The sequence below is a fragment of the Rana temporaria genome, chromosome 11 (genome assembly GCF_905171775.1).
Source record: "Rana temporaria chromosome 11, aRanTem1.1, whole genome shotgun sequence".
Classification (NCBI taxonomy): Eukaryota; Metazoa; Chordata; class Amphibia; order Anura; family Ranidae; genus Rana; species Rana temporaria.
Genome location: NC_053499.1, coordinates 49,974,958 through 49,998,697, shown reverse-complemented (window position 1 = coordinate 49,998,697; position 23,740 = coordinate 49,974,958). Strand labels below are relative to the sequence as shown.

The 23,740-nt window shown below is 42.6% G+C and overlaps 1 protein-coding gene across 1 annotated transcript in view; it reads right to left on the bottom strand.

The window, feature by feature from the left end:
- The window catches only part of LOC120916795, a 191,478-nt gene that overhangs the window by 132,247 nt on the left and 35,491 nt on the right, over nt 1-23,740 (bottom strand). The window contains exons 8-10 of the mRNA XM_040327732.1: nt 22,358-22,373; nt 21,701-21,823; nt 1,057-1,122 (exon numbers count right to left, since the gene is read on the bottom strand). Coding sequence (XP_040183666.1) covers nt 1,057-1,122; nt 21,701-21,823; nt 22,358-22,373 — 205 coding nt within the window. The remainder of the gene's footprint in view (nt 1-1,056; nt 1,123-21,700; nt 21,824-22,357; nt 22,374-23,740) is intronic.

Below are 23,740 nucleotides of genomic sequence, written 5' to 3'. Positions count from 1 at the left end.
CTATATACCATAGTAGGCCATCATGATGCATGCCATGCCATCAAGTGGCTGTTACGCAAATATAGCAACATGATGTGCAAACAACGTAAGTATCTGACCAAATGCTTGGAGTTCTGCCTCAAGTTTAACTATTTCTGGCATAACCAGATCTACTACAAGCAGGCCATAGGCATAGCTATGGGCGCCAAATTCGCCCCTAGTATAGCCAATGCCTTTATGGCCCAATGGGAGGAATCGGCTATTTACGAACACATGCCGGCAGAGCTAATCCTGTACAAACGCTATATAGATGATGTTATCATTCTATGGAATGGCAATAAAGCAAGTCTGGAGCATTTTATGGAAACCTTGAACAAAATTGAGAAAAACATCAAACTTGTGTGGAAAATAGACACCAAAGAGGTGGACTTTTTGGATTTGAATGTATCACTTGAAGGCAATAGAATCATTACCAAAACCTACTTCAAAACGGTTGACACCAATAGCTATCTGTCAGTAGAAAGCTGCCATCACAAACCTTGGCTCTACAACATCCCGAAAGGGCAACTAGTCAGACTAAAGAGAAACTGCACCAAGGAGGAAGACTTCAACGAGCAGGCCCAATTTATCGGAAAAAGATTTGAGGATAAAGGGTATGATATATCCTGGCTAAAGGAACAAGTAATTAATGTACAAAAATTGGACAGAAAACATATGCTGGAGAATAAGACGGCCAACAAAGTACCGCCAAACAATGGAGCACCAAGCCTCATACTAGACTACAATGTTCAGCATAAAGAAATCAACAAACTCATCCAACGGCACTGGCATGTGCTATTGGGAGATAAAGATCTGCAGACAATTCTCCCCAAGAAACCTAATATAATATATAAACGAGCTCCTACTTTAAGAGATTTATTGGTCAAATCGGTCATTGCCTCTCCTCCCAAACCAATGTTTTCCTTTTTTTCCGGAAAAGGATTCTACCCGTGCAGGAATTGCTTTGCGTGTAGACATTCAAAACCATTTCAAGGAAAACGATTAGACTTTAATGGCACTATGACAGGACAAACTTACCAAATAAGGGATTTTATTGGTTGTCACACTGAGGGCGTTATCTATGTGCTCCAATGCAGTTGTAACCTGCAATATGTGGGAAGGACTAAAAGAAAATTAAAATACAGAATGGAAGAGCATGTACGCAATATAACTAAGGGCTACCCCAAACATAGCGTATCACGCCACTTTGCGAAAGTACACAACCAAGACGCCACTATGCTCCAATTTTGGGGCATAGAAAAATACAAAGCGTCTTGGAGAGGTAGCCATAAAATACGAGTCATTAGTCAAAAAGAATCACGCTGGATTCATACTTTAAACACACTCACTCCAGGAGGTATGAATGTGGATTTCGACCTAAATTGCTTTTTAAATAACTTTTAAATAATTTTTTAAATGTTTCTATACCATTTTAATATATCCATCTTTCTCTGACTTCAGCCACCACCAAATGTGAATGTATGTCATTATGATACCTAAATTGCCCTGATGGACTTGGGCTTGTGGGAGTATCGGTTGAGACAACTTTATATAGGTATACTCATGGATACTATTACATTTTTATATCTAGTAGAGATATAGCTAGTACAGTTTCTATACTGATCCCATTTAGTGGAAACATACCAGACCCTTCATCACTACTATTCCAACCCTCTAGCTAAGTACTTTTACACAACGAGACACAGTCCTTATGTGCATAAGTGCTAATATAGTAAGGGTTATATCCACTACCTAGGACCTTTTTCTCACCCACACCGCCATTTCCACATCCACTTAGTCCATCATTAATATTATTAACCTAATAGTTACATTTTATACCCATAAGGGCCAACGTCTGCTCATCGGCGCACTGAGGGTTAATAAACCACGACATTGATGCACCTACACTGCGTCACTTATTGCGCTATTTGGTTTTAATTTTAACCCATTATGTTCATTATCCTTTTAAAAACAATCTTTTTAATAAACACCGGGATCATACCAATCCCCCCTTGTTTAGAAGCTAACCCTTCAGTATTATAATTGTAATTTCAATTTTAACATGATATGTGTGTGTAATTATACATTTTATATATGACTGACTTCTCTTATTGCCCATCACCATTTGCGATAAGATGTACCCTTTTAGTTTCCTCTGTAATTATTATTCCCAGTCTAACACTTGGATTATACATGAAACGTGATGATAACCATCAATCTAAGGTGTTCACCTTCACTGTAAGCCACGTCCCAATAACAGCACCCATTCAATACATTATGTCCATGAACATGGACTTCAAGAAAATGGAAGACTGTTTACTTCCGGTTTGGGCGTATTTAGCCAGCGGCCCGACAGCCAATAGGAATCCCCTGATGAAGTCACGAGGTGCGTGACGTAACGCCGTAGGGAACCGAGTCGAGACCGAGGACTATACTCACACAAGCCGGAGGCTATCAGACGCAAGGCGGCAATTTCAAAACGCCACGTCTGTACTTTGTTTTTTATACGCTATTTTGCTATTTAAGCATTGTGTGTGCCACTTGCTTTTTTAACCCTTATTAAACACCTTTGGATGCTTAATCCTACTACACCATTGGAGGCTATTTTTTTCTTTCCCCACCCCACTGTTTTACCCACTGAACAATACAATTGAGAACACTATGGAGGTATGCAGCAGCTACTAGACATTGGAAACAAGTGACCCTAGGAGAAAGGTGACCGGAGATCCGGAGGACATCGGGAGACACACGCCCAGGAGAGCTTAATTGAACACAACTGCTGGAACAACATACACTGACTGTCCCCAGAACAGGAACGATCGCAGACCCGGAGGGATATCCCTATATGCGCACATATAGCACCTTCATGGTAAGGGCACTACAAGACTAATGAGGATTGTTACACTGCTACCTTCTACATAGCTATCTCCTTTGGATACATCTCATCATCTCTACCTATAGACTGTCCCATCAACACCACTGTTGCACTTTTATATACTTGTTCACTCACCTTTAAACCATCCTATATACACTTTGTTTATCGGTATATTACTATTTATATATCTATGTGTTAGCTTTACAGAGCTTATGGACTTCTAGAGGACTGGACATCCTCTCTATGTATCACATCAGATTTTATACTTTTTTATAATCATTTTTGGCACGTACTGCACTTTTTGAGCTTGGTCACTTTATCTTTTTGATAGTGGTTTATTCATTTAGGTATACACTTTGGTTGCATTTTGCACATACCTGGAGCGCTTATCACTCTTTTACTTTTTTATTACTTTTTGTGTTATGTGAACACTTTTAGATATAGCTGCCCCGGGTATCTTATATATATATTATTTATTCATCTAATATATTATTTACACTATTTTCACACTTTGGTCTACTCACAGTAGCGCATTGGAATTATATATATATTAATCATAAGCATTAGCTGATAAATCTTTTTACTTGAATCTGAATGTACTAGAGCAAACGGGACCGTTTTACCCAATAGATTTGGTGCACGGTGAGATATAGTGCGGCGGGGGGAGTGACACAGCAGCTCAAGGGAGGGGAAAGGTTTATTTTTTTATTTTTTTTCCTCTTGGAAGTGGCGTCCCCTCTCTCGCACAAGAGGAAAAGTGAAGGACCCCTAAGGGAAGAGGGTCAAGCGTTTGCATGGTCAATGAGGTAAAATACAGCGTGGGACTTGGTTTTGTATAGCTGCTATTTGTTTACCAGGAGAAGTAATGTCTGCACAAAATGTTCCCTGTACCAAAGGATAAACTGTAATTAATAACTTCCCATTTTACCATAAGAGACTGTCTTGTCTAAGGGATATTGCAAAAACTGGTTGAAAGGGGACTACATATTTTTTTTTTTTAAAGGGATACCCCCCATTGTATATAGAGGCATCTTACAAGGTACAGATAAGGGGACCCAAAAAAGCCGGGCACCTATAGGAACGCCACACATACCCCCTATCCCCGGCTATACCACACTATGTTTGACCGGGCCAGGGTTCACAGCAGCTGAAGACCTATAAATGAAGGGGTGAGGTGGAGAGTGGAACGTGCGGCAGGAAGTTCTGAAACTTGAACAGACCACACGAAGGGCTGGTAAAACATTTGTATCCGAATAAATCCATCGCCACAGGGGATAAGGTCGGATCTCTCTTCATAGTCCCCTATTCTCTCGGAAGTATTTCTCGTAAAGGGGGACTTGTAGAACGTAGGTAGAAGAAACCCCTAGAGGGTTCTGATAAAACCATTGTTGGAGGAGTGGGGGGTATTTCTTTTTTTTTCCCCGTTTCTTTGAGTATAATTAACCCTTCTCTGATCCAACAACCTCCTTTCACAGTGCACATATAGTGACTTGTAGAAATTGGATAAATATAGGACGAGATCCCAAATATCCAGAGGACTACCCCAAGTCTCCTAGGAGGAGGCGGATAATTAGACATACAACAACGTCAGGGACAGTTTTCCCCTCGGGCGGAGGGAAACTTTACGGCTTGACACCTATCATATCAGTCTCCACCCAGTATCTCGCCCCTCGCCATCTGGAAGGAAGGGGGGACTTGGTGGAAAATTGAGAGGGGATCAGGGGGATAGGAGGGAGGCAGTAGGAGGTCAAACTGGGGAAAAGAATTAGGAAAAGAGAGAATAATATGAGCAGAATGACGAGCAGATCTACAAGGGGGGGACCCCCGACAACTTCGAGTAATATATCAACAACAAGCTCTATTAGACCTTTTATGACCAAAGGAGTTAGCCCACAAACACAAGGAGCCCAGGGAGGAACAAAACAGCAACAATCTAACAAATATCCAAAGTCTGTAAATAAGAAACCCCAGGGAGGAAACACAAGTGAAACATCAATAGAGACAAGAGAAGAAAGCAATACAGAATACGGGCCTGAAGGTAATGGGAACAAGGGACACCGATCAGACATGCAGTACCCCTTAAACAGAGAAATCGCAGAGATGCTGCGAAGGATGGAAACGGCGATCAAGGAGGAAATTAAAGGGGAAATACAGAACCTACGTACAGACCTAGGACACTTTATGTCCAGAATTGTAACAATAGAAGAACGAACAGAGACGGTAGAACAAGAAGTTAAAGAAATAAAAGACCAAATAGACCAGACACAACGACAACAGAGACTTATCCTCTATAAAATAGAAGATCAAGAAAATAGAAACCGTAGACAAAACCTGAGGATAAGGTCAATCCCAGAGGAAAGGGGAGAAGATCTCAGGAAAATAATGCGGAAGATTTTCAACCCCCTTCTGGAAAAACCAATAGAAGACCCCATCAGGATTGAAAGGGTCCATAGAGTGGGGAACCCACAAAGAGCCAGTTCAGAGCGAACAAGAGATGTTATAATCAGGTTCCGACTCTATGAGGACAAAGAAAAAGTGTGGAAGAAACTGAGGGGCCAACCTCCGATAGTCCTCGAGGGGATAGAGTTACAGATATTCTCTGATCTATCGGCTGAGAACCTGGCAAGGCGACGAGTACTGAAACCACTGTTAAAGCAGATGATAGATCTAAACATTAAATATACTTGGGGACACCCGGCATGTCTAATTGGTACAAAAGACGGAAGATCGACAATACTTAGATTCCCGGAGGACCTAGAAGAATTCTGTAAAAAATTGGATATCCAGATCCCTGATCTACCAGGATGGGAATAGAGGAGAGGGAGATAGGGGGGGAGAAAGATGTGTGAATTTATAATGACCTACTTTCCAGAAAATCTTGTTTTCTTTGTTTTTTTTTTCTCTTTTTTTTTTCTTCCCCGCCTGGTCTTCTGGGGTGATGCCCGGTGAGTTGGGGATTTACCCATCCCCCCTCTCCCCCGCTCTAGAATTAGAGCGGAGGGGAGGCAACCCCAGGACCCCACCTAGAGGAAACTGGACCAGACATGGAGGACGGTTCAGTGGCCAATAACTGGCCGAAAGGGGAGGGAGGGGGGAGGGAGTGGGGAGGAGGGGGGAGGGGATGGGGGAGGGAGGGAGTGGGAGGGGAGGGAGGGAAGGGGGAGGATGGGACTTATCTCACCAAAATAATCAGAAAAAAGGAAAAGATCAAAGATGCCACAAATCAAATGTATATCTTATAATGTAGAAGGTCTCAATAGCCCAACCAAGAGACATAAGGTTCTCAAGGAATTGAAGGGATATAAAGCAGACATCTCCTTTTTACAGGAAACGCATATCACCCTAGGATCAAACATTAGATTACATGCACCAGACTTCCCCATTTGGTACTATGGGGATACCATCTCCAAAAGAGCTAGAGGGATAGCAATCGGAATCTCAAAAAGGATACGGTTCAAATTAACCGATAGACTGACAGACCCAGAGGGGAGATTCCTTTTTCTGAGAGGAAGATTGGAGGGATTGGAATGTACTCTAGTAAATGTTTATGCCCCAAATGTCTTACCTATAAAATTTCTTTTGGGAATACTGGGGAAACTAACAGATTTTAGGAGAGGAAGAGTAATCATGGGAGGAGACTTTAACCTATGCATCAACCCAAAAATAGATAAGACATGCCAGACATCGAGTGTTCGGTGCGCACAGTTAAGAAAGCTTAGGGATGCTTTATTTAGGAGTCAGTTGATCGACGCTTGGAGAGTCTTTAACCCTGACCAACGTGATTACACATTTTACTAGATGAACACTTGTTGATAGAGGAGACCAGTTTAACAAGGGTTTAACAAGGGTAAAAAAGGAGCTGGAAGAGTATTTCATGTTAAACGAGATAGAGGAAGTCTCGGCGGCAACATTATGGGATGCCCATAAGGCAGTGATAAGAGGAACCCTGATCTCGGAAGGAGCAAGGAAAAAAAAAGAAAAAAATAGGAAAAAAGAAGAATTAATAAAAGAGGGAAACAACGCGATCTGTATTTGAAACTTGTCAATAAACGAAACGAGTTGAAGGATATTATGGAACAAGAAACCCGAAAGGAATTTAACTCAATTGCTAGGGAAAGATATATGTGGGGAAATAAAACTAATAAACATTTAGCAAGAATAGTACAGAAAAAGAAATAAAAAAACTATATAGAAAAAATCAAAAATGAAAAAGGAGAGATGATGCATACAACAAAGGAAATTACGGAGACCTTCAGGCTATATTATGAGAGACTCTATTCGGTAGAACAAAATAAGGGGCAGGAGGGAGAAAAAATAAATAAAACTGTAAATTTTCTGAGGGAAGCAGGGCTGCCAAAAATAAACAGAAGCGAGGCATCAGTTATGGACAGACCAATATCGGAAAAAGAGATTAACATAGCATTAGCCGGTACAGCAACAGGTAAAAGTCCGGGGCCCGACGGTTTCACTATTTTGTATTATAAAAAATGTAGGGAGATCCTTCTACCAAAATTATGCCAATATTTTAACGGATTGGGCAAAGACTTTTGTTTGAGCCGGGAGGCCTCAGAGGCCATTATAACAGTTATTCACAAGGAGGGCAAGGACAAAGGAGATTGCTCAGGGTATCGACCAATATCTCTGTTAAACACAGATGTAAAGCTGTTCGCAAAGGTCTTGGCCGAGAGAGTAAAACAAGAAATGGCAAAGATGGTACATCCAGACCAGACAGGGTTTATCCAGGGAAGAGAGGGGAAGGATAATGGAGTTAGAGCATTATTGATAATGCAAAGAATGAAAATGACCGGATCCCCCAGCCTACTCCTGTCGATAGATGCGGAAAAGGCATTCGACAGGGTAGACTGGGGATTCATGTTACGCACCCTGGAGGAAATGGGGTTTGGACAAAGGATGAGGGAGTGGATAACAACTCTTTATCAGGAACCGAGGGCAAAAATAAAAATAAATGGTAGTTTATCTCAAGATCTGATAATGAAAAACGGTACTAGGCAGGGATGTCCCCTGTCCCCACTCCTGTTTGTGCTTTCTTTGGAGCCACTATTGGCCAGGATACGCAAGTGCCCCGATATAAGAGGAATTAAAATAGGAGAGGACGAACACAAACTCTCTGCATTTGCAGATGACGTCCTCTTCTATTTGTCGGACCCTAAAACTTCAATTCCAAATTTATTAGACCTATGCACGCTATACGGAGAAATATCAAATTTTAAAATTAACGTGGCCAAAACCGAGATCTTAAGTATTAATGTTGACGGACGAGAGGAAAGGGACTTAATACTGAAATAACGATTTTCCTGGGTAAAAGCACTCAGGTACCTCGGTATTTTTCTAGTAAAATCAACCAAAAAAATGTATGTGAAAAATGTCATTCCCTTGCTAAATGAAATCAGGGAAGAAATTGGGAGGATAAAAAATAGACCATTATCCTGGATAGGACGAATAAACTTCTGTAAAATGGTAATTTTACTAAAGATTACCTATAAGTTCCAGATGATACCTATAAGTTTGCCTGGAACACTCTTCTCAGCTCTTAAAAAACAGATTATGAATTTCATTTGGAGAAACAAGAAACACAGAATATCCTTCCAGACCCTAAGACAACCTAAAATAAAGGGGGGACTAGCAGTACCAGACATTAAAACATACTACGAGGCGGTGATCTTGTCAAGGGTAGTGGAGTGGGCTAGGGCCAGCAAGGAAAAGAGGTGGGTTAACATTGAAAATGAAATGTCAAAGGCAAGCCTCAATAAGATTATATGGAACCCACCTCAATATAGGACACTTGATAAGAATACACATGAGATTACTAAAAATGCACTAAAAATTTGGGATACTATGTATAAAAAAACAGAAAAGGAATTTAATTCACCACTATTGGCACTAAAAAACAATGATTATTTTGCACCGGGCAAATCACAGATTGGAGGAAACTGGATAAAAAAAGACACGACCCAATTAAGGGACGTAATAAAAAATGGGCACATTGCAACACTACAAGAATTAAAAGAAAAACATTTTTTTTTAGAAATTGACGAATGGAGACACCATCAGCTGGCCCACTTTATACAAAGATTGTCGCACCCACTGAGGTCAGGGGAGCAGCTATCCGATTTGGAAAAACTATGTACATCAGAGAAGGTCAAGGGAACCATCTCAAAATTATATACGATTCTGCTAAAGGTGGACGAGCAGATGGTCCCCCCTTTCGTCAAAAAATGGGAGAGGGAACTAGGATCAAAACGGGATAGGATCACAATAGAAAAAATGCTGACACTAGCTCATTCCTCGGCAGTAGATAGCCGTACAGCCGAGATGAGCTATAAATGCCTGACTGGATGGTACATGACCCCGGACAAACTATCCAAATTTAACGACGAACAAACGGGAGAGTGTTGGAGGGGATGTAGGACCCCGGGAACCATGGCTCATCTGTGGTGGAAATGTCCTAAAGTAGAGGAATTCTGGAAAAAAATTCTGGGATGCATAGAAGAGATTGCAAAAGGAAAAATTAAGCTGGATCCTTGGGTAGTACTGTTCCATGGGGGAGAGGAAAAAATCAAAAATTATAAGAAAACCCTAGTCCCACATCTATTAAATGCTGCTAAAAGGATAATACCGATAAAATGGCAGGAGGTAAAATGTCCCTCAATCTGGGAATGGATAGACTCCGTGGAAGAGACCTATAGAATGGAAGAAATGAGAGAAGGAGTAGAAGGCAATAACATAGCTCAAGATAAGAAGTGGGATAACTGGAGGGAATTTAAGAGATCCTGGAGTTATGTAGAAAAACTTAGGGCTGAGACCTAAAGACAAATTAAAAATAGATGAAGGCATCAGGAGGCATTTTGGATTGTCTATGGTGAGATAGGGGGAGGGGGGGGCGGGGGAAGGGGGGGAGGGAGGAACTGGGATAAGGCGAAGGAACTGCAAACATTTTTTTTTTCTGAGACCATATATCTCAAAAAAAAAAAAAATATATAAAAATATATAATATACACATTTTTGTAAGAGAAAAGCAACTCAAGAAAAATGACCACACTAATGATGCGAAACCCGATTAGAGACGCTAAGGGCTGGCAAACGGAACATGAGCGTATAAACGCACACTCTATAAGGTTGAAGTCTGAAGTGAGAAAAAAAAAGAAACCCATAATGACACCAATGTTGTAGATCTTTTTTCTTTCAAAGATTTTTATTGGGTTTATACAAAAACAAAAGCAAAAACTACACTATTTCCAATTTTGTAGTGAAATACAATTATAACTACAGATAATATTAGGTGTCCTTAAAGAGTAAAACAATCAGCCTGGGCCTGAAATTGTAATCGCTGAGAGCCCATCCTTCATTTTGGTTAGTGTAACAGGATATTAGGGGGGAGGACTCCCGGCAACATGCTGTGCCTGGGGGTCTGCCCCATTGATCCATAAGGAAGCAAAGATCGGTGTGGATGTTGCATGAGTACTAGAACCAAGCCTTTGAGCTTAGTGGGGAGGGCTGCTTGTCATACTTTTGTTTAGATGTTGATTCTGCAAGTTTACTTTGTATATTGGACTAAACTGTAGTGCAGAAGAGAAAAAAAGGAGGAGAAGAGATGGTCTCTAAGAGAGAAAGGAGATGAGGAAGAGCCAATCAACAGGTAAGTGGCTATTAGCTAACCGAAAGCAACTTTTTGTCAGACCTGAAATCCAGATATGAAAGAGATGCCCACGTGCAGGGCCCACAGTTCCCAGATAGTTTCAAATGATGGAACTGTGTCCTTTAAGATGCTAGCTAATTTCTCCTGGAACATAATTCATGAGATCTTACATTTTGAGGCTAAGAGGGAAACTTTGGGTTGTTTACATCCTTTGGCTATGGTCAGCTTGGCTCCTAGCAGCATACAATGTATCTATTTGCGATTGGCTTTGGTAATTTTAGAAAGGTTTTAGTTCAGGAGAGTGATTGCTGGGGTTCTTGGGAGCTGGTGGTTAGTCATCATTTGGATCAAGGTTAACATCCTGTTCCAAAACTACTTAAATTTGGGGCACTCCCATCAGATGTGGGCCATGGAGTCTATAAGTTGGCAAACACGGTAACATTGGGCCAGATTCTCATAGAATTGGCAGTGGCGTAGTGTAAGCCATTTACACCACGCCACCGCAACTTACTGGAGCAAGTGCCGTATTCTCCAAGCACTTGCTCCGTAATTTGTGGCGGCGTAGTGTAAATGGTCCGGCGTATGGCCGCGTAATTCAAAGGGGACGGCTTGTATTCAAATTAAGCGTGCCCCCGTGCCGATCGAACTGCGCATGCGCCGGGCGGAAAAATAGCCCATTGCGCATGCTCCAGCTCGATGGAAAACGTCAATGACGCCGACGTGAGCGTCATTGACGTAAAGTCGTATTCGCGGACGGCTTAGTAAAACGACATAACCGACGGAAAAAGACGACGCTGACCCGACGCCATACTTAACATGGCATACGGCGGACTGGCCTGCTATATGAGGTGTAACCTTACGGAAACGACGTAAACGACGACGATGCTGCGCAAATTCGTTCAGGAATCGGCGTATTAGGCTCATTTGCATAGTCAAATGAGAACTGAACGTAAACGCCACCTATCGGCCAGCGTCGAATTACATCTAAGATCCAACGGTGTAAGTGACTTACACCTGTCGGATCTACGCCGTATCTATGCGAAAATGATTTTAGGAATCATACGCATAGATACCTGGGGCCAAAAACAGAGATACAACGGTGTTTCCTGAGATACACCGTCGTATCTCTTCTGAGAATCTGGCCCTCTGACACTAGATTCAATTAGGGAGATGTTCCTTATCCCCTTGAAGGATCTAGAAAAGCCCCATTGAGCCCTGGTTCACACTGGGTACGATTTGGAACGATTTGAGATGCGATTTGACATGTCAAATCGCATCTCAAATCGGCGGCAATTGTCGGCAATGGCACTGTCCTAATCAGTGCGACGCCGCATCTGCGATTTCAAAAAGTAGTTCCTGTACTACTTTTTGCGATTTCGGGCCGCGATTTACATTAAATTGCGGCCGAAATCGCGGCAAAATCGCGGTAAAATCGCGCATTTTACCGCGATTTTGAATTTGCAGCAGTGTGAACCTAGGCTCAAGGTCATTTTCCCATGTCAACATGTAAGGTGATTTGCAAGATGGGTAAGCAAGCGACTGGTAAATTATGGAAATTCAACCCCTCTGATCCTGGCCTGTCCACACCACAATTCATTAGACATGTGCATTAGTTTTCGTCCGAATGCATTTTCGTCCGAATTTCAGGTATTTTCGTTTTCACTTTAACAAACGATAACGAAAGTACAGAAAACAAAAACCAAAAGATCCGACATGAACAAATGCTTTATTTTAGTTTTCGTTGCGGTCGAATGTGCCTAACCTTAACTCTATTAGTCCAATATTATTCTACATAAATAGAAAAAAAAAAATTGACATAAAGAGAAAAGATTCGACATAAAGAGAAAAGATTCGACATAGAGAGACATGAAGATTCGACATAGAGAGACATGAAGATTCGACATAGAGTGACATGAAGAGTCCAATTTTTTTTTTTTTTTTTTTTTTTAAGATTCTGTTGAATCTTCTTTTTTTTTTTCTTAGAACATTCGACAGACACCATAAGCCTTCAATGACAGATTTGACATAGAGAGACATGAAGATTCGACATAGAGAGACATGAAGAGTCAATTTTTTTTTTTTAAAGATTCTGTCGAATCTTCTTTTTTTTTTTTTTTCTTAGAACATTCAACAGACACCATAAGCCTTTAATGACAGATTCGACCTTAATTTAGATTTTCGGACGAATGCATTTGTTTTACGAAAAACAAAATAAATAAAAACGAATTTCGGGAGTAACTAAATAAATGTATTTTTCGGACGAAAACGAAATTCCGAAACAAAATATTTCAGTGTGCACATGTCTACAATTCATTTTATTGAGAAAGTGCTGTATCTGATGGAATCTGTAGTGTTCCAAGGCCGGCATCTCCAGCTTCTAAACACAGAAGTGTGGGGTCTGGCGCTGATTGGCCGGAGCCGCATGTGTGCGGAAGCCGCCGGTAACGGCACACTCACTGAAGCAACGGCACGTCTGTGCCATTGCTTCAATTTGATTCAGTACGCATATGCCTATGACATCGGCACATGCAAATACAGGGGATGGTTTAGGAGATATCCAGGGTAGCTACAGGTATGCCTTATTATAGGCTTACCTGTATCAAAAAGTGTGTTGTAAGGGTTTACAACCACTTTAATTTTTAGAATGTCTTGTTTGTCTAGGTCCTGTTATGGTAATTAGTATAGCAATCACTTTTTTTACTTGTTTGCTTAACCTCTTCCCGACCAGACGCCGCAGTTTTACTGCAGCAGGTTGGCTCCCCTGGCCTTTTGACCACCATCACCAGAGTCGATGTACATGCTGTCCAGGATGAGTAGAGCGATCTGTTGTTCATACTAAGTATGAACAACGATCGCTCTCCTCACTCAGGCAGTCCCATCCCACCACAGTTAAAATGACTCCCTAGGACACACAATTAACCCCTTGATCGCCCCCTACTGTTAACCCCTTCCCTGCCAGTGACGTTTACACAGTAATCAGTGCATTTTTATAGCACTGATTGCTGTAAAAATGCCAATGATCCCAAAAATGTGCCAAAAGTGTCCGTTCTGTCCGCCATAATGTCGCAGTCCCAATAAAAGTGTCCGATTACCGTCATTTTTAGGAAAAAACATAATAATACAAATGCCATAAATCTTCCAGGCTGAAGTGGTTAAAAAGCAGCAATCTATATAATTTGAGCTCAGACATTGCAACAAAGGTACAACATTCTGTAATACTGTCAACTCACCGTTCCATCCATCAATATGGTGACTGAAATGAGGCATACACTGCTGTCTCTTAATCCACATTTTCTTAGATCTCCCAAGATAGTAAATTTTGGTTCCTTAAGTAGCAAGGAATTAAACACATCTGATTAGATTACAAATAAGTATATGTAATGTTTTTAATTCAATAATAAAAAAAAACAAAAAAATAAAAATAAAGTATCAGGACAAAAGAAAAATAAGGAAAAACTATTTTCTACATTATACTGTTATCATTATAAAGGGACTGGGTGACCTCAGCTATGAGGAAAGACTACAAGCATTGAACTTATTCTCTCTGGAGAGTAAACGCTTGAGAGGGAATATAATATCAATGTACAAATACCATACTGGAGACCCTAGCATAGGGAACAAAATTCTCAGCGAAAGGGAATTTAAAAAGACTCACAGCCATTTACTAAAATTAGAAGAAAAGTGGTTTAACCTTAACCACTTAAGAACTGCCCACTGCATATATACTGCATCAGGGCGGCTCTATTGCACGAAACAACGTACCTGTATGTTGTTCCATGCAATAGATAGTGTGGGCGCACACGACCGCTGCACGGAGGAGGAGTCGATGCGCAATCGATTCACAGAGAAACGAGGCAGATCCCCGTTCTGACAGAGAGAACATGGAGATTGTCTGTTCCTAGTGATCAGGAACATCGATCTCTGTGTTGTTCCTGTCATTACTTCCCCCACACAGTTAGAAACACACTGAGAGAACACATTTAACCCTTTGATCACCCCTGATGTTAACCCCTTCCCTGCCAGTATCATGTATACAGTGATCAATGAATTTTTTTAGCACTGATCACTGTATTGGTGTCACTGGTCCCCAAAAAGTGTCACTAAGGCCTTGTACACACGGTCGGACAAAACCAATGAGAATGGTCCGACGGACCGTTTTCATCGGTTCACCGCTGAAGTGGCCTGATGGTCTGATGGGCGTACACACCATCAGTTCAAAATCCGATCGGGTCAGAACACGGTGATGTAAAACACAGGAGGTGCTGAAAAAAACTAAATTCAATGTTTCCAAGCATACGTCGACTTGATTCTGAGCATGCGTGGGTTTTGAACCGATGCTTTTCTGTACTAACCATCGGTTTGGACCGATCGGGCAGTGGTCCATCGGTTCGGTTTTGAAGCATGTTTTAAAATTTTGGACCGAAGGAAAACAGACCGATGGGCTATACACACAGTCGGTTTGGACAGATGAAACTGAACCTTGGTCCATTCTCATCGGTTTTGTCCGACCGTGTGTACGGGGCCTTAGGGTCAGATTTGTCTGTGGCAATGTCGCAGTCCTGCTAAAAATCGTCGCCATTACCAGTAAAAACAAAAAAAAAATGTAAAAGTCCATAAATCTATTCCGTAGTTTGGAGACGCTATAAATTTTGCGTAAACCAATCAATATATGCCTATTGGGATTTTTGTACCAAAAATATGTGGAAGAATGCATATTGGTCTAAATAGTTTTTTTTTTTTTTTGGGTATGTATTATAGTATATTTAAAGTGGTTGTAAACCCACTTTGAAAAAAAAAACGAACACCTGCAAGACAAAGGCATAATTAGCTAGTATGCATAGCTCATTATGTAATACTCACCTGAGATCAAAGCCCTCGCTGCGGTGCCCATACACAGCACTGGCCAGCGACATCACTCCCATGGGTTACTTCCGGGTATCGTGGCTCCGGCCCTGTGATTGGCCATAGCCGCTGGTAACAGCACACTCACTGAAGCAACTGCAAATACGTGCCATTGCTTGAGGTTGCTTCAGTGCGATGACATTGGCACATGCAGGGGACAGGGAATATCTCTTAAACCGTACAGGTTTAGGAGATTTCCTGGGTAGCTACAGGTAAACCTTATTATAGGCTTACCTGTAGGAAAAAGTGGTCTGTAAAGCCTCGTACACGCGATCGGATATCTGATGGAATCTAATCCGATGGATTTTTTTGTCGGATATCCGATGAAGCTGACTTTCATCAGTCTTGCCTACACACCATCAGCCAAAAATCAGACCATGCCAAAATGCGGTGACGTAAAACACTACGATGTGCTGAAAAAAAATAAAGTTCAATGCTTCCGAGCATGCGTCCACTTGATTCTGAGCATGCGTGGATTTTTGACCGATGGACTTCCACACAGACGATTGTTTTTTTCTATCGATTTTTTATCCATAGGAAAAATGTAAAACATGTTCTATTTTTTTTCACCGATGGAAAACAAACTGATGGGGCCCACACACAATCGGTTTCTCTGATGAAAACAGTCCATCGGTCTGTTTCCATGGGACAAACCGAACGTGTGTACAGGGCTTATGGGTTTACAATCACTTTAAGACCCTGGCTCCCAGGCTTGGCATGCATTTCACGGGTAGTATAAGTACAGGTCACCTATCTGACAGGGACAGTGACTAACGGTAGGGAGAGGTTCCAGATGAGTAGGGAAAGTATAGGGACACACCAGCGTTCCTGGAGACCTCCCCATTTGGGTACGGACCAGCCAGGCTGCCCCTCAAAACAGGCTCTGTCGGCACAGCTGCGACCTGCTCTGCTACACTGCTGTTACCCTCTGTGAGTGCTCCCGGTCAGGTGTCTTGGCGTGTTGTGAATTTTTGAACTCTGACATTAATACAACTTCTGTTCTCTGCAACCGGACTCAAAGGCCCGGATTCAGAAAGGAGATACGACGGCGTATCTCCGGATACGACGGCGTATCTCCGGATACGCCGTCTTACCCCTGAGTGTGCGGGGTCGTAACTATGCGACTGATTCATAGAATCAGTTACGCATAGATTTCCCTAAGATCTCCAACCGGCGTAAATGTCTCTACACCGTCGTATCTTAGGCTGCATATTTACACTGGCCGCTAGGTGGCGCTTCCGTATATTTACGCATTAAATATGCTAATTAGGTAGATACGCCGATTCAGAAACGTACGTCCGCCCGGAGCATTTTTTTACGTTGTTTACGTTAGGCTTTTTCCGGCGTGAAGTTACCCCTGCTATATGAGGCGTAGCCAATGTTAAGTATGGAGTCGTTCCCCGCGTGGAGTTTTGAGAATTTTACATCGTTTGCATACGTCGCTCGCGAATAGGGCACTGTACGTAAAGTTACATTCACGTTAAAGCAATGACGACTTGCGGCGTAATTTCGAGCATGCGCACTGGGATTTTTTTTTCACGAACGGCGCATGCGCCGTTCGTGAAATACGTCAAATATGCAGGGTCACCATTAATTTAAATAAAACACGCCCACATCATCCCCATTTGAATTAGGTGGGCTTACGCCGGACAACATACGTTACGTCGCCGTAACTAAGGGCGCAAGTTCTTTCTGCATATGGAACTTACGCCCTAAGTTAGGGTGGCGTATCGTATCTGAGATACGTTACACCGCGCCGACAGATACTCCAATGTATCTGAATCCGGCCCAAAGTTTTTACTGCCACTGCACCAAGCTGCACCTCCCCACATGTTCACTTTGCAATGTACATTTTTACTTGGCTTAGTGAATGATATGAATTGGAGTTAAGTTTGAGAACTCAGCTTTGTGTAAAGAAAATAAAAACAGGATTTTTGCTTGCACATGATTGGATATTTAAAGAAATATAAATAGCAATAGTTCCCTGCAAGGTGACCACAATCACATCTGTGTTTAAAATTTAAAAAAATGATTGATTCGCTTTTACGTTAGCATAAAAATAGCTGCAGCAAAAACACTGTTTGTGTGCTGCCTTTGCAATGTATATTACATGCTTGGCACTCAGCAGTGTCTGTTTCTTTAAGACCCTCCATTTTCTTGATGCCAGGAGGCGGGTCTTCTCTGTATGTCTAAGGCTTGCTGGGACATTTCCTGTTTCATTCCAGCTCTAGCTATTGTAGTGACCAGATCCACAAGACATCTTAAAGCTATCACAATTTGCAAACCTGACGAACACCAAAGCCTGTGAGTAAAGGGGTTTTGCTAGTTCAGCTTGTGTAAAGGGATGCTAGACATTGCAGATAGATAATGTGTGCTTCAGTGTAGTAAGCAAGCCATGTTAGGCTATCTTTTGTATTAGCCATGTATAATGTATGTTGCTTGAATAGCCCATGCTTACATTTGTCTTTTTATGTTTGTTTCACAGTTTTACCATAATCATCACTAACAACATCACATCTCATGCCATATCATCATACTATTGTACACATTCCCTGTTCATTATATCTCAGTAAAGATTGCATCAGTCAAACAACCAGGCGTCTTTCATTGGGACTTGGTTTATACTTGATGTTAAGCTGTGTCACCTAAAGCAAACACACACAGCCGAGGCATTACAGTAAAAAGGCTTTAAATCGTTGGTCCGAAGCAGCTACTACCAGCTTTGAATCGTCGTTCCGCAGTAAAAGGACCTAAAAAACTCCTTTCAGCCCACGTGGAGTGAAGCTAAAGTGAAACTAATTTCTCTCACTCCCTACAACACTGATACTGCCTGTGTCCAGTCATCATCATTATCCACGCTGCCAGCTAAATCAAGATGCAGAACACAGAGAACAACACTCTGACAGTTAACCCTCAATGCTCCTATAAGGAGGATGGACACACAACAGCTTGCCAAGAATCAAAGTCTAGATGCACAACCATTGTCTAGAGCATCCAGTCAAACAAATCTGACTTCAGCTAGCGCCGATTCACGCAAGATTTAAGCGTACTAGTTCTAGCATTCAAGCATCACCAAGTCTGTCATCGGCTAGCGACCAAAGCCGACTAAGGCAAGAGCAAAAAGCAGAGGCAGCTTGCGCCATGGCTTCTTATGCGGAGCAAGAAGCTGAATTGATGAGAGAAAAAGCAAAGAGTGAATCTGAAGCACTCAAAAAGAAAGCAGAAGTGGAAGCATCTTTACACTTACTCAAACAGCAGAAAAACGCTGCAGCAGCCTTAGCCGAGGCAGAAGTTATCACAAGGGCAGCCGAAGCTCAGTACGATGGCATAGAAAACAGATGTCATCCCACAGCGCAATCCAACGCACCCGTGAGTACGTACAGTCACAAGCAACATGTACACCGACCAGCAGTCCCAATGACGCACCTAGGTCTTCATTGACTCCACCAGCAATAAGCAACTTTGATACTACGCAACATTGCAAGCTGAATCGAATCTCAGTGTGGGAAGTCAAGTGGTCGCATGCTCAGAGACCAATCTGCCAAACCCTCCAAGAGGTGCAAACGGATGCTCGCGTACTCCCTCCACATGGCAAATACAAGTCTGGATTATAGCAGAAAGACTTACAACAGACGAGAACGACCACCTAAACAAAGTGAGATTCAGTCAAGCGCCTCATCAGCCTTACCCAGCCGCAGCCATACCCTGAGTTTACACCCCGAGAAGTATTCGCCAGACGCAACAAGTGCTATAGAAGTGGCAAAATTCCTGATGCCCCGTTAGCTCGAGGCACTGGTCTCATGAAATCGATGACCGTCCACGAAAACTACTGGGCCTGGAAGTCATCTTTCCTGAGTGCGTACCCCAAGACTTAAATATGACGGAGAAAGGAAAGCTTGACCCAGCTCGTCAGATGGCTAGGACCAGAGTCCACTGAGCAAGCCCAAAGGATCAGTTCAGTACATGTTCATGACGTAGCAGCAGGACTTCGCAATGGCTGTGGCGGAGACTAGAACAATGCTATGGATCACCTGAAGTTGATCGAGGATGCTCTGCTGAAAAGGATAGAAAACTATCCAAGAATAACAAGTAAGGATTACCAAAAGCTGAGAGGTTTGGGAGACTACTCTTAGAAATAGAAGCCGCTAAGTCTAGTGGATATCTGCCAGGTCTCTCATATCTGGATTACACGCAACGTAGAGTTGAGCCCATAATCGAGAAACTTCCTTACAACTTACAAGAAGGTGGGTAGCTCAAGCTTCAAGATACAAGAAGATCATAGAGTTGGCATTTCCACCGTTCGCCTTCTTTCGCCTGAATTCATCAGAAGACCAAGCTGAAATACGCAATGACCCAAGCTTTGCTTTCCTGAACAAGAGAACGGCAAAGCTTCCCAAAGGTAGCGCAGAAACCTCCAGGGCTTTACAAAGAACGCAGAGCAACAGTTTCTGTAAGGAAGACAGAAGTTCGCGCTGAATCTGCAGTCCAATCAGGAAGACAAACACAAGGAAGAAAGTTGAGGAGCCAGACAAAATATGTCCTATCCACAACAAGCCTCATCCCACTAAGAAAATGTTGCAGTTTCAGAAAGTAAGACATCTAGAAAGAGCGCAAAGGCTTATCTTAAAGACAATCGCATTTTGTTTCAGATGCTGTGCTTCAATCAGCATCTTGCAAAAGACTGTACAAAAACAATACAATGCGCCAGAGTGTAACAGTGACAAACACTTGTCAACACTGCACCCGGGACCACCCACCATGGAAACAAGAAGTTCCGGCAACTCAAGAAGATCATGGTGGGGAGCAAGGCGAAGAGTACAATGCCAGCAGTAACCTCAAAGTGCACTGAGATCTGTACAGAGCAGGGCCGCTCTCAAGATCATGCTCCAAGATATGCTTAGTCAAGGTGTATCCAGCGGTTTCAGAGAGAAGGCAATCAAAATGTACACAGTCTTGGATGAACAGAGTACAGATCTCTGGCAAAAACAGAATTCTTTGACCTCTTCGGTGACAAAGAGAAGTCCAACTCATCCACCTTGAAGACTCTGGAGTTGTAGAGGACAATAGGGAAGAAGATCAAATAACTACATCATCGAGTCATTAGATGGAAAGACAAAGGTGACCTCTTCCTACCCTCATAGAATGTGAAGAGATACCAGACGACAGGTCAGAGATTCCCACAACCTGAAGTTGCTCATCATCACCCTCATCAGGTGCGAATAGCAGACCAAATACCACGCAACTAGATCCAGATGCTGCAATCACCCTTCTACTTGGGAGACGCTATTCTCAGAGTGCACCAAGTCAGAGAACAGTACAATGGGCCACACAATGCACCATTTTGCACAACGCCCTTGATCTCGGATGGGTCATCGTTGGCAAGGTATGTCTAGACGGACTGCACAAACCAGCAAAGGTAAATGTCTACAGAACAATCTGTTGCAGAATGGTCGTACATCTTGTCTTTGCCCATGTCACAACAGTCTACACATTAAAGAGAGATTACATAACTCCAACACATCATCGAAGTATCCAGAGGTGCATGGAAGACTTATCGCTCAACTGGAAATGCAGATGAACTGGGTTGTAAGGTGTTTGAAAGAACACGAGACGACGACAAGCCAGCACCCTCGGTGGAAGATACCCTCTTCCTCGAGATCATGGACCCAGAAGTCTACAGAGACAAGTCAGGCAGCTGGGTAGCCCCTCTACCCTTCCGGTCACCACGCCATCGCCTTCCTGACAACAGGGTACAAGCAGAGAAACGCTTCAGTTTGTTGCAGCACACTCTACAAAGAAAGCCAAATATGAAGAAACACTTCCAAGCCTTCATGCAAAAGATTTTTGACAACAAGCAGGCAGAAAGGGCACCACCACTACAAGAAAACCAAGAACACTGGTACTTACCAATATTTGGGGTGTATCATCCTCAGAAACCAGGTCAGATACGTGTAGTATTTGACTCTAGTGCGAAGCACGAAGGCATCTCATTAAATGACGTCCTTCTCAGCGGACCTGACCTGAACAACACACTCCTTGGAGTACTCATCAGGTTCAGAAAAGAACTCGTAGCAGTAACAGCAGACGTACAACAGATGTTCTACTGTTTCTTTGTTCGAGAAGATCACAGAGACTACTTAAGGTTCCTGTGGTATGCAGACAATGACTTTAACAAAGACACCACAGAGTACAGGATGAAGGTACATGTGTTTGGAAACAGCCCTTCCCCAGCTGTAGCTATCTACAACCTGAAACGAGCAGCACAGCAAGGTGAATGACATAGTCAAGAAGCCAGACAGTTCGTCATGAAGAACTTCTACGTGGACGATGGACTTGCTTCTTTCTCCAGCAACGAAGAAGCTATTAACGTCCTGAAAAGTACAAAAGAAATGTTGGCAGAATCCAACATAAGATTGAACAAGGTAGCTTCCAACAGCTACAGAGTCATGGAAGCATTTCCAATGGAAGACCGTGCGAAAGACCTCAAAGACTTAGATCTAGGAACCGAATCACCACCCTTGCAAAGAAGTCTTGGGCTTAGTTGGGACCTAAAAACTGACAGTTTCACCTTCAGGGTCTCCAGAGAAGAGAAACCATTCACAAAAAGAGGTGTCCTATCTACAGTCAACAGTCTTTATGACCCCCTGGGATTCGTAGCACCCATCATCATGCAAGGCAAAGCTCTTTTGAGACAGATCACTACTGAGCAGGAACAAATTGAATGGGACGTACTTCTTCCTGAAGAGAAGCAAATGCAGTGGAAGTTGTGGAAAGACTCATTGTTAGAGCTTGAACAACTCAACATTCCAAGACCATACGTATTTGTTTCCTTGTCTGCTACAAAGAGGAGAGAATTATGCGTATTCTCTGACGCTTCCACTATGGCTATCGCAGCTGTAACTTACCTTAGGGTAATAGACACTGAGGGACAAAGCCATGTTGGGTTCATCATGGGAAAATCTAAACTAGCTCCCAGACCTGCTCACACTGTCCCACGTCTAGAACGTTGTGCTGCTGTCTTAGCAGTAGAGATGGCAGACATGATTACGACTGAACTGGACATCGAGATCCATGCAGTGAACTTTTTTACAGACAGCAAGATTGGGTTAGGTTTTATTCACAACGCTTCGAAAAGATTTTACACATACGTGACCAACAGAGTGACACGTATCAGAAAGTCTACAAGTCCAGATCAGTGGCATCACATCAGCACAGACAAGAACCCAGCGTATCATGGGACAAGATTGGTGTCAGCCGCTGTACTCAAGCAAACTAACTGGTTCGTAGGTCCATCGTTTCTTGGTAAGCCAGAAACCAAAGAGACTACTCAGGTAGAGACCTTTCAGCTCATAGAACCAGATCAAGACAAAGAGGTAAGACCTCAAGTTGCAGTTTGTAAGACTTTAGTTACCAGAGACAGTCTGGGCGCCCATAGATTTGAAAGGTTTTCCAGTTGGAAGTCGCTAACCCGTGCAATCGGAAAACGTATCTGTCTAGCCAGATACTCCTGCAGAGCTACTAATACTGATCAGCATAGCAACGACCATCTTGAGCAAGCCAAGGTCGCGATCATCAAATGCGTCCAGCAGGAAGTCTTTAAAGAAGAAATTCAAAGCCTTCTGAAAAAGGAAGAGATTTCTCGACACAGTTCGCTCAAGAAGTTGAACCCTATCCTCGACGAAGACGGAGTACTAAGAATTGGAGGTCGTTTGTCGGCAGCGGATATGACTATCCAAGAGAGACATCCCTTCATCATACCTAAGGACTTGTACACCAAGCAATGGAGACAAGTTCAAAGTCTTGCGGACATTTTCTGGAAGAGGTGGAGACAGGAATACCTGGTGACACTCCAGCCACGCAAGAAATGGCAAGATGACAAACCTAACTTACAAGTTGGAGACATTGTCTTATTAAAAGACACTCAGGCCCACAGGAACGAATGGCCTATTGGACTCATTGTGGGGACTGATCCTAGTAGTGATGCTAGAGTTAGAAAGGTTGAAGTTAGAATTGTTACACAGGGCATTCCCAAGGTGTATGCTAGGCCAATTTCTGAAGTAGTTTTACTTTTGTCCAAAGGTTAGTGGCATAACAAAAAGTATGCCAGGTGGGGAGTGTGCTGCCTTTGCAATGTATATTACATGCTTGGCACTCAGCAGTGTCTGTTTCTTTAAGACCCTCCATTTTCTTGATGCCAGGAGGCGGGTCTTCTCTGTATGTCTAAGGCTTGCTGGGACATTTCCTGTTTCATTCCAGCTCTAGCTACTGTAGTGACCAGATCCACAAGA